This window comes from Eumetopias jubatus, unplaced genomic scaffold (assembly GCF_037043125.1).
Source record: "Eumetopias jubatus isolate StellerSeaLion01/CBP00866 unplaced genomic scaffold, mEumJub1_p1.0 scaffold_3, whole genome shotgun sequence".
Classification (NCBI taxonomy): domain Eukaryota; kingdom Metazoa; phylum Chordata; class Mammalia; order Carnivora; family Otariidae; genus Eumetopias; species Eumetopias jubatus.
The window spans coordinates 25,343,707-25,356,615 of record NW_028274809.1 but is presented as its reverse complement, the minus strand read 5'-3'; the positions used below and the strand labels follow the sequence as shown (position 1 = coordinate 25,356,615).

At 32.5% G+C, this 12,909-nt stretch overlaps 1 protein-coding gene across 1 annotated transcript in view; it reads right to left on the bottom strand.

The window, feature by feature from the left end:
• The window catches only part of ERBB4 (erb-b2 receptor tyrosine kinase 4), a 680,938-nt gene extending 668,275 nt beyond the window's left edge, over positions 1-12,663 (bottom strand). Inside the window, exons 1-2 of the mRNA XM_088021952.1 lie at positions 12,648-12,663; positions 12,212-12,363 (exon numbers count right to left, since the gene is read on the bottom strand). Of these exons, the coding sequence (XP_087878078.1) occupies positions 12,212-12,363; positions 12,648-12,663 (168 nt within the window). The remainder of the gene's footprint in view (positions 1-12,211; positions 12,364-12,647) is intronic.
• Positions 12,664-12,909: the final 246 nt, after the last annotated feature.

Here is a 12,909-nt window from a genome sequence, read left to right as displayed (position 1 = left end):
CTGTCTCTACATAGCATTTGGGAGGCAATAATTTGCCCTATGTCTTCCCCTTTCTTATGGATCCAAGAAAAGCTGTTGATTGTTTAGTCTGCTTAGCCTTTTACTTGTTAAGACGAAGTGGTGACTTCCAAGCTCCTTATATGTGGGACAGGAAACCATTCCATGACCCCTTTTTATGCTACCCCCAACACACACACCTCTAAATACATGTTATTCAATCATCCATCATTTAGCTCACACTTTCTGTGTGTGTGTGTGTGTGTGTGTGTGCGTGCGTGTGCACAAGCCAGGCAGGGTGAAAAGTGTTGAAAATATGAAGATAGATAAAATATAGTCCTTGCTTTCAAGGGGATTAGAATCTATTCTGGGTATGTCTGTGGTATTTACCATCTATACCACTCTTTCAGTATTTACAAGGTTTAAGATAGGGACTGCTAACTTACAGCTATAATTCTTTGTAAAGCAGAGCACAACAAATTACAGACTTGGCAGTCAATAAACACCTGTTTTTTGATAAGTAAAAATAAATAACATAAAAATAAATATAAATATATATAATAGTTGCCTTGTGTCAATTTCCCTCAAAACATGTTCTAAGTAACAGATAGGTCATTGACAAATAGTGGGCAGTAGCAAAGCAACATGAAAGTGTCTGAACTATGAAGTCAAAGAACTGGGTTAAAGTGTTTCCTTGGCCCATTGACAGTACAGTCCTGAGAAAGTGATTCAATTTCTTGGAGCCTAAGTGTCATCACTTATAAACAAGTATAATAACACTTAAACATAAGGTTGCAATAAGAAGTGGAAGATAAAATCAGCATAGTGCCTTGTACCTCTCTCAACAAATCATATGTATCATAACAACCTAAAGGTAACTCTAAAAATGCCTGTGCATATTGTGTTTCTTATTACAGAGAATATAGTTTTAGTATAACAAAATTCACTGAGAGAAAAACCACTTAACCCAGTTTATCTGCTCAAAGAACAAAAGTTGATTGAACATTTACTCTCATTTGCTCTACACAGTATCTACATAAATTGATGAAAACGCAAAGTGCATCCCATAGTCCAACACATTCCTACAGAGTCACATATGCTATCATACAGATATGCACTAAGTACTAAAACACTAATTTTGCTTGGATTGGTGGGGGGGGGAAGGGATGGCAATACAGATTGAACTTTGGGTACCTGTTAAGGTTTGAGGATTTTCCAAAATGAGAAGGGTGGAAAGGCATTCCAGAGAGGAAGAAAATTGCATACAAAAGCATAGAGACCTAAGTTTGTAAAGAGTAACTGGATATAGGGGATAATGTTAATAGAGAGAACCTCAGATATTCAAGGCAGGCCAGAGAAGAAGACACTTAAAGTTGTAAAGGTTATATGGCTTTGATCTTCACACAACTGAGTCCACAACCACTTACCCATCCATTAGGTTTTTAATGTATGAGTGTTAAGTATCTAAGTTAAGTTTCCCATGTTTCCACTGTAGGTAGCATATTATTTATTATAAACCAAATCATTTCATGGAACATAAATAAAAGACACCATTGTTTCTACTAGACACTAAAGAAAGGAGATTCAATTAGAAAAGTGAATAATGTAAAGAAAAAAAAGATGCCAGTGCAATCATTTTCTTCTCCTGACTAAAAAAGCTATAAAGAGTATAAGAATTCATTCTTCTTGTTATTCAATGTACTTATTCATTCCACAAATATTTGCCGAGCAGCCACTCCATGATAGACACTCTATTATGTGCTAGAATTCTACAGTGAACTAGACATGGCCTTCGCCCTCAAGGTATTTACTATTTAGAAAAGTAGGCAGAAATTAAACAAATATTTAAATAATTACCATAAAGTAAGTGCTACAAAGAATCATAGAGTGCTATGAATGTAATATGGGAAGAATTCAATAACATATGGGAGTTAGTAAAGCTTCCCTCAAGGAATGACCTTTAAGAGGAGATTTGAAAATTAAACAGAACTTAACCCAGACAGGAATACGGGTATGCATTTTTGTTTGTTGGTGGGGAGAAGGTCTTAGAATGAAAGTAAGGGCAATCAAGCTAGAGAGAGCTTAATATACAAAGGAAGTTGGGTAAGACTGAAAGCTAGCCATGAGTTTTAATGTCATCAGCAATAGTGGAGGACAAGGCAGGGGCCAAGTAATATAGGAACTTAATAAGAATTTTGGCCATTGTTCTCAGAGGATGGGAATTTTAAGAAAGTAAGTAATATAATCCAGCATATAGCTCAGTTTGCTTATACTTTTTAACCCATTTTTCTTTCATGAACTCTTCCCAATGATTCCATGAGATGCTGTCTTTAGACTGTTGAAACAACTCTCATTCACTATGTAGAGTTTGTATATTTTTAGGTATTGATTATTTCTTAAAAACAACCAAGTGTTTGACTTGCAATTTCACCTCTCTGAAAATATAAAATCACTACAGTGCAGAACTGAACCTCTAAAAAAGCTTTGTAAAAATTTACTGTCAAGTCTTCAGAGCATAGCTCAATAGAGGCTACCTAGGGATTGAGAGAAGAAAGAAAGAAAATCCAATAGGGTTAGATAGAGTCACCTCTTGCTAAGCATCTACCAGGTGCCAGGCACCCTAATAGGTACCTTTTTTTTTTTGGAAATCCATGTGGCATCAAATTGTTTAAGAGGATTTATTTCAACATTCAATTACATATTCTGATTTCCATGTAGAGATTGAATAGAAATGATTTCAAAGAGGCCTATATTCACTAAAACAAATAATTTTATCACTTTCATTATATATTTTAATATAATATTTTACAGTTAAATGGGTTCAAATTAGGGATCAGGCAAAATAATTTCAGTGTCTCTAAAAGCAACAGTCTTCACATTTTATTTTTACACTTTTGAACTTTAAATTACACTCTATGTGACTGAAGAGAGACCTTTAAAATTGATTTGGTCCCATACAATATTGTTCATCTTTTCTTTTTTGAAAGAAAACAGTGTTCTATTTTAGAGTCAGAGAAAAATAAAGCTAATTAAAATGTTCATAGATATGAATTTTTTTAAAAGGCTTAATTTGATTATAATCTACTGTTTGGATTTTAGAATCAGAAGGTAGCCCATTGCCAAAATGCTTCTAGTTACTCTTAAAAACTCACATAAATATTATTTGTTTAATGATTGTTTTTATATATTATTCAAAGAACTCTCTCTTTGAATCAAGGTCTTTGCTACTTACAAATAAAAGAAAGAACCTTTATACACTTTTCCCCTGAGCAGAGTACCTAAGAATCATAGAGTGAAATGAGTTTGTTACTTGCATATTTCATTAATTAAGGTTAAGATAAGCCTATAAATTCATTATACTCACTGTTTAAGCCAAATTTAAATACCACAAACCCCAGAGATATAAAGGAACACGTTGCACCTGCTCAGCAGCCTAATAAATTCATTTTTAATTTAAGTATATTTGCAACAAGGGCATTTTTTTTTCTGGAAAATGCATTATAATTTAGGGACTTAAAAACTTATTTTAAGCAGTTTTCAGTAATAGTCTCTTAGGAACATTATATAGGTTTAATGTTTTATAATAATTTGACTCATTCCTAGAAAATGGTTACTAGTTAATACTTATATATGTAAGTATAAATGGTCACTAATTATATTTATTATACATATATTTATATATATTAAAATTATAAATTATACCAATATATTTCTTATTTCTATCCTTCTTTCCAATACTCCTTCAAATATATTTTCTACTAAATGTACATCTTTTTATAGGTATACTAAATTTATTTTGTTTTTAATATTTAGAGAAAACTGACAAATATTTTTTATTTAATATTTCATTTAAAGGATTAAGAAGAAAGTTTGAAAAATATGCTTATATAACTGCCTAAGCAAAAATATAGACATTTTCATCTTTTATCATGTAAGATTGCTGAAGAACATCAGGATTTTGAGTTATGTATATTTTCAGATTAAATGGTATTTAACCTTTGAGGAAATTTTGTTTTTTCCCTAGGCCAAGTATAAATTGCATAGCTTTTTAAAATGCAATACAACATCTATGATTAGATTTAGTACAAAATCAAATTTCAATTTAAAAGCCAGTTGTAAATACATACACGCATAATTGCATATGTATTATATTTAACAGTCTTAAAGCAGCTTTCAGAAACTATCAAAGCTTTGAAAATTCCATTTAACCCAGAATGTCTGCTTTGGCCCAACAGACATGTTTAAATATTATTCTACTTCCTTTTTGGTATTCCCCATCTCAATCAGCTAAGATTTCTTCATCAAAATACAGCACATATATTCTATTTTACCATAAATGTAGTTTCACGTGAAATTCAGACAGAGAAATTAAGTAGAGTTGAAACAGCCTGTCTTAGTCCAATGCTTGTTTAGACATATTTCTTGAAGGTGCAGTTTCTTTGAACCTAATGATGATTCATTCTAAGTATTTTGGATATTGAACTTCATAGTCTTTTCTTGCCACCTGTCCCAATTAGTGGCATGGAAAGAAAAACTTACACTACAATCTTCAATGAGTAAATAGTTATTAAAGAATATAAATACTTACTGGGCTCCTTTTTTTCTTTCTACACCAATGGCCTGATGGATGATTATTCAGGCTGATAACTGTCCAATTTGGCTGCCATTTGAAACAGCAGAACTAATATGGAAAGTTTTTCTAACCAAGAATTTGAAAAAGTATTTTAAGGCCATACAGAAAGAACCCAAAACAAAACCAAAAAAAATGACAAAACAAAAGCCACAGCATTATCAATGAACTGCGTGCCTTAAAATGGTGAACATTAGAAAAGTAAGCATATTGCCCAGATTCCGCAGGGGGCTCTAAGTCACCAAATGACAAAAAACAAGATTGACCATTAAAAACAAAACAAAAACAAAAACAAAAACAAACTCCAAGCTGCAGTAGATTTAATTATGAGGCTAAAACTACCTCATACTTTACTTGGAAGAACTAATTAGCTATGGTTTATTGTAGTGTTTTTTTATAAAAACAAAAACAAATATTTCCATATTCTAGATTTCTCTTTTTTGTCATCTTCACTCTACTTCAATATTCCATAAAAGGTGCTCCCTTCCTCCCTTTTATACAGGTTTCATGTTCATATTTTATACAGGTTTCATGTTCAATAGAGAAGTTTCTGAAAAAATTTTTTGGAACATTTTCTATCTATATTCCAAAGCATATAATATATACATAAAAAAGAATATAAATACTTGATAATAGGAATCTTATTTACTTGTCTACCACTTAAAAGAGTTACAAATATATCACTTATTTATGTTAGGGAGTTTTTCAGGAAAATTTAAATTCAGGCTTGTTCTTCCTTACTATGCAGTACGAAATGTGTGCACAGCTGAAATAGATATGCTGTATTAGAAAATAGCGCACTTACATCATCTTTCAGGTAAATGTGAAAATATAATAAATATGGATCTACTTTATTATGTCATAGATGTTTCATCTAAATGGTGTTTTCCTCTTCAATTTTTTTATGATTCTAAAATAGGACTACTTTTCTCATCCTGATTCCAATCAATCTTCCCAACACAATCTCTGTCACACAAGTCATTCTATCTAGTATTTAATGAGCTAAAATCAGACAGAGGCAATGGTCACCATTGTTTAAAAAACTATTCAATAAATTATTTTCTAACTCAAAGGAAAAAAGTACCTTGTAAATTACCTATTTATTTTTAAATATGAATTCTTCAATGTAGCATTTTGATAAATCATGCTACACAGCAGACAGCTTAACAGAGGCACAGATAGAGTTAAATGAGGATGAGAAGTCTATGGGAAACAAATACAATTATAAAAACCACTCCCTATACTGCTGGATTTAATTCTGGTCATCTGCTTTGAATTGACAAAGGACAATAAAAGGTAGACCCTGAAGCTAGAAGTAGGTTGAAATGTAAATATTTCAGAATTTTATATTAAACCTGACTGGTTACTGAAAACAGCTAAGGAATAGGTGAAAGCAGAGTTACTCTTTGCAACTTGAAACTCATTACTGCCAAGCATCATCCCTGATTATATTGTAACAGAACTATGCTAATGAAGCCAAGGTCTTAGGTTCCAGTGAGCCAGTCAGCATCTTGCAGTCTCTGAGTTACAGCTTTATCTGCCTTCCTGCAAACATGTGTCCTTACTCAGAAAAGGAACTATGTGTGAGTATAAAATGAAATAATGTAGGTCCATTACTAGCACTAGAAAAGCAATGCAAATTTCATGTCCAATGGACAGTGGTTGTAAAGCAACATCCTCATATATAAAGGATCCAATATATATCCTAATTAAGGAGGATGATAGCTCCATGACATTATGTGATACTAATTATTAACTAAAAGACAAAGATAATATTTGAAATTAAAAACAAACATTTTCTTTGGTAGAGAAAAATGAACTATTTATATGATTTCTAACAAGAAATAATACTGGAATTTTATTTTTAAAAATAAAGTTTTAGATGGTATTATTTCTTATATACCCAAAAAATTCCCTACAGCTCTGTGCCAAATATACAGTAAAAACAGCTATTTTTTTCAAAAAGTTTTCTCATAAAATTTATTTTCCCATAATAACATGTGTTATTCATCATCTGAGGGAAGATACATTTAAAATATATTTTTACTTTAAAAATCTAAACTTTCTGACTTTTTCAAAGACATCACCTTTTGCTATCAATAACAAAATATTAATGCTGCTATTTGGAGAGATATCTTAATGTATTAATTTATTTTGTATTCATTTTTCAGTAATAAAGACATCTATAACCATTAAGATTTAAGGCTTCTATTCTACACTACAGCATAGCGAGGTTCAATGAATTACTAATATTTTTAATATCCAAGGTCAATGGATCAATTGTTAAATTTATCTCTTCATAATCCTAATAAACACTATTTCCAAAACAATTTCACACAACTAAATTCAAGCCACAGATTACAAATTATTACTTATTATAGTAATGGTTAAGGATAGGTACCCATACTCCTCACATATATGCTACATTATGTATTGCACTGCTTTACATTTTGTTGGCACCTAATACTTATTTACTTAAAGGGAATATATAAAGTAGAGAAAATAAATGTAAAATATAGACACTGGTAGGTCTAAAAATGTACTTTTTAGAAGTGTTGAGTTATTGAATGCCAGCAGTAGCAAAGAAGACCAATGGAATGACAAAGGAGAGAAAGCTCTCAAGAATTCTAATGAGGGTAAAAGGTCTAAAAGTTCATTCCCATTATTTGCTATATTTCACCTTGTTTGAGAGAGTTCACAAAGTCTAAGACAATAACACAAAATCTGTGATTTTTATGCCTTGCTGTTTTCTATTATGTCTTAACCTTGTGACTGTGATAAAGTACATAGTAAATAAGTTTTAGGGCCTTTTTCTAGCCAACTATGTGATGTCTCAGGGGTCTAATGTTAAATATTGTCAACTAGATTTTTTTTTCCCAAGAAGAAATGCAAAAACTTGGAGGTTACAACAAAGCTGGGTGAAAAGGTGCTTATAGAGATAAGGACCAAGGTTGATAGAAGAAAAGCATCTTGAAAATAATGCATTTCAAAGCATTTCAATAAAATATATCTAACAAAGATTAAGGAAGTATCTCCAAAACATTATAGGGTGGTTTTTTGTTTGTTTTAGTTTTTTAGATTTATAATATAGAAGTACATCTTCCATTTCAAAAGCGTACTTTTTCTGTGTTCTTGAGATCCTGAGAGAAGTACTAGATGGGATATTTTGTTTTTAATAAAAGAAAACAAACACATCTAGTTTAAGGAAAAAAGTGAAAATCACTTCAAAGTTTCTCTCAAGTTCCAGGAGTATCCTATGGACTACTGGCCATAATACAACCAGTCATCAGAAGAAGACCGGAACTGGAAATCCCCTCACCAGTAATTTGGGGTAAATGGTCATTCTCTCTTTCTCTGTTCTCTGTCTGTTTCAGTGTGTTGGCTCCATTCTGCCATCGGCACAGCCCTCTCTGACACCCAAATGACAAGAAAAAAACATGACTATGTTCTAGTACCCAAATGGTCAAGAAATTAACTGATACGGAAACTCATAGGAAGGGATTCTGATGGACCCAGTGCGTGTCTAACACCCGCACACCTGATCTGTGGTGATGTCATATTGAAATAACGTGAGGAGGGGTAGACATATTCATCTAGAGAACATAAAATACACGAAATGGTGATCTATAAAGTATTAAGTTTTATGAAAAATACTCATTTATTTGTCCATTAGGCAAATACTTAATGAAAGCTTATGATATTTTAGGTGCTGTTCTAGACATGACTATTCAGATAGTGAAAGAGGTAAACAGGGTACTGAGGTAAGCTGCTCTCAGGAATTACAGAAATTAGAGTGGTTTCATACAAAACAAATAATAAAACAAAATTCAATGAACTTGCTACTTAGAGAAGAAAATAAGGATGGAAAATCTTTTAAAAACAAAAGTAATTTCCTATGTTCTTAAAGACAGAAATTAATTCCAGAAATAAATTTAAGGTCCCTATCTATGATGTCTCTCTAAACACATTATAGGTTTGAGTCATTCTGAGAGGAAGGGAAATTGCACACCTCTGTAAGAAGTTGCTCAGTGAATTACAGTTATATAAATATATTTGAAGGCTATGTAATACATAGAATAGGTTAATGCAAGATTATTACTCACTCATACAATTAAAAACTTACTGGAAATATTAGCATAATGTAAAATAACTAGTTTTCCTTTACATGCACTCTACTTATAATAAGCCAATATTGGACAGATTACGTACTTTGGAGGGAACCCACTAAGAACACAAATGAACCGTAATGTAGTTATCTGGAGTGAAATTTTTATATTACAGTTTTTCCCTGCTATTTGAGAGTGGAATGTTTGTATTCAACCCTCCCTACTCTGAAATGGTACGAAGCAAAGAAGCAATTATCATTTCGTAAAAGTGAAAATCCTCTTCGGATTTCTTCTGGTTAGTGAAAACAGGTAGTCATGTAGGTCTTACATAAAAGTGAAGTGACATAAAGCAAGTTTTGAATAGTGGAGAAAACGTGTAAATGGAGAGCTTTTAGCATATTCTAAGGTACAGTTGGAATACAGTAGCATAATGAAGATTTCAGCCAGTTGTGCCTCCTTTTAGGGCTCATTCAGAAAAGTAGTTAGAACACTGACCTGACCAAAAAACAGAGAATGGAGCATCTGGAGAGGTCTGTCCTTGGCCTATTTTCTGGTCTAAGTATCTTCAATCCCCCTTGATGATTTTATCTAAGCCCCAATGGTTAACTTATTTGTATTCTGATGTCCCCTGAATATCTATCTATGGTATAAGGCTCTCTACCTCTCCAATTTAATATTTTATTTCATCCCCAAATTTATCTTCATCCACACTAGACTATAGGTTCCATGAAGGTGAGAATGATGTGTGATTTATTTGCATGCATATGTCTAATATCTAAAGCAGTAAACATTAAGTACACATTTATTAACTCTGACTTTGGGCCTTCTTTCTAAGCCTGCACTTATATTACACCCATTGGAATACCTTTCTCTTCCATCTACCTACCTTGTAAGCACCTATTCATCTTTTCATGATTTAACTCAAGCACCTCTTTGATGAAATCTTTCCCGAGTCTCAGAATTAGCCATTCCTTTTTTTGCCCAGCACTCACACCTACCATTAAGACAAGACCATACCTTCATTTAGATTCTGGCTTCTCATTTCTGTCTTAGCAACTATAATTTTTTATATATGCATATACACATATTGTATACATTATATATATACATAGACACACACATATATACATGATACTTATAACTCATCTGTAACCCTCTAGAGACTGCGAGATTGTTGAAGTCAAGGACAATATATTACTTGCTATTGTATTCTTGGGCTAAGACCATCTGTTGAGTGAATACATATATGTCATGACTAGAAATCGCTATTTTCCAAAGGAACAACAGATAAGTGAAACAACAAAAAAGGTGTTATTATTTAGGGAAAAAAAAACTATTAGAGCTATCTTTAAATCAGTAGATGACAATAAAAGGATATGATCATGGGGTAGTATAAAGTTTACATGAACTTTTAGAGATGCTACGTAGGTATCAACAATTATTTATTTAAAGAAACAACTAATTCTTGTTTCATGTAGAAACCTTGGTCATACTTATTTTATTCTTTCCCAAATCCGTTTATTCTATTGTCTTACTTTTTACTCAAAATGGTTCTTAAAAAGGTAGAATATCCAACAATACAGACCATGTTGATCAAAGATCTGTAGGTTACTTTCCTATTTCTAAATATTAAAAATTGACTTGGATCTATTTTTTGATCACTCTCTTCTTTACCTTATAAGAGCTTAAGAATTTTAAAATTATAAAATATATAATAATCATGACATTTTATGTTGCTTATTTTAAAGACTGCCATTTACAATATCCATGACTATATTTTGTTAAGCCTGTGGAATCTTGTTCCGTGTACAGCAAAGCCAAGTAAACACAAGAAGAAAAACAAAGATCTTAGACTGCCTTTTAAAATTTTCTCATATTATTCTGATTGAATAAACTATTTAACCTATTTCTTTTCCCTGATTCAGAATTCAGCTCTCAATTTTCCTTTTCTGTAACATCATTGAGGTTCTTGGCATTTCTAAGCAAATCAGCTCATATGCCATCAAAATCTTATTTTGATGTTGAAGAATAAAATCTATCTGAAAGTACAGGTTAGAAGCTTGTAAACAAATTTTAATAACTAATGATGCATTCCTTTGAAGTGGCTATTCTAGGATAGCTTACAAGTATTCTCTTCTTGAAACAATAGTCCAAAAAGGAAAAAAAAAAGTGTTAAGCTCTTCTAAGGCTCTCACATTCTGTAACTTAGATAATTTTTACTATTTACTTTTGATAAACAAAAATGTCATAACTAAATTTCATAATTATTAAAAAGTTTTGACATATAACTCATAGAACCAGCGCTCTGCTAATCAAGCAGCAGAATATGGAAATACCTTCAGCCCCTATACTGATCCTAGTATGATAGTCATTTTATTAACAGGTATCATAAGCTTCATAGTGTTACTTAAATTTTGAGGTGGTTTATTTTCTGAAATTGCTACCCTTCTAGATATATTTGTTATGTAAATTCAAAGTATTTAAAAATCATTGCCTTTTTTTTACTACTTATCTAAGTGCAGAATTATTTAAATTATCATAGTTCTTTAAATAATTCACTATATCCCAAATAGTTTACTGTATCAGTATTTGAGATACTTTTGTCTTGGTTTACACAAGACAGTACTCCTAAAAATGTGTAAATACTACTGAAAAAAATCAAATCTATTATACAGATGCTGTTATTTAAAATACATAATAGTTCTTATATAAAGAATAAATTCACAGGTATGCAGAAGACCATATCTCTTTGAAGTTCAGATTTTCCTATTACCTATTCTGGTTAAAGCGAAACATAAGAAACTGAAGCCACAAAGCACTGATAGTCTGTTTAACAGACTAAGGATGTAAATCAGAGCCCAAACAAGTTTGCAAAAGGACTGGTTGTCTCTGAGTAACTTTATATACACACATATGCATTTATGCGCATGCATGTATCAACCTACATAAGTACTGATAATTCCCTGTATCTAATTTAAGTAATTTGTGGGTTTTCAAAAACAGATGTCATTTTTCTTCTAAAGATAACAGTATTGGTCTTATTATTGTAATATGGAGTAGTCTGAAATTTCCGAAGTGACAGTAAAGGGACAGAAAGCGAGATTACTGAAGTTACCTATTCTTATCTGATTGGTCCTCTGACTCGCCTAGTCCCCAGCCTAACAGTTCTCCTCTTGCCTGCAATTTGAGAAGAAAAAAAAAACAGACTTGCTAGATATCATGTACCACAGGCTGACAGGATCTTTTATCAATCTTAGAGTAACAGTAACTGTTCTGAACTCAAGGTGTCAGTCATGATGGCATTGTTACTCTTGTTCTTTTCCCAGGCATGCCTTGATAACTCTTATCTTCTGCCTACAGTCATGGTCGCTGCCGGGCAGAAGAGCATCACCAAGTACAAGCAAGCTGGTCTGTCTTTATGCATTGTGACATCACTGTCCACCCACAGAGAAGAGAAGAGAAAGAAAGACAGCTTTACCCGCAGAAAGGAGAGGTCCCGGTTGTGCTCGATGCTGGTTATCTCCAGGTTGCCCATGACTACTTCACAGTTCTCATAGTATTTGCGCAAGGCTCGATACTGCTGCTCCAGGTCAGAGAGAGAGCTCAGCTTGTTCTCTGTTCCTGCACACACTGCCAAGACAAGAAGATACAGGGGAAGTTATATAACCTCTCCATGACATGCACAATGACAATGTCTCCCTCAACTCTCTATCCCACACACTCTCCTTTGTTTTCACGAATTAAAATATTTTGAATGTCATTAACACCCATAAACCACATAGATATATCTTCACTTTTATTTTTCCCCAGCTATATTATAATTGATACATAACAGTGTATAACCTTAAGGTATACAATATATTTGACACACTTACATACTGTAAAATTATTACCACCATAGCATTAGCTAACACCTTCATCTTGTCCCATAATCGCCATTTCTTTTCTATTATGACATTTAAGATCTACTATGTTGGCAACTTTCAAGTATATAATATAGTATTGTTGATTATAGTCACCATGCTATATGTTAGATCCTCAGAACTTACTCATCTCATAACTGGAAGTCTGTACCCTTGATTGGTATCTCCCCATTTCCCTCACCCCTAAGGCCCTGGTAGCCACACTCTACTCTCTGTTTCTATGAGTTCGGCTTTTTTAGATAAGACATATAAG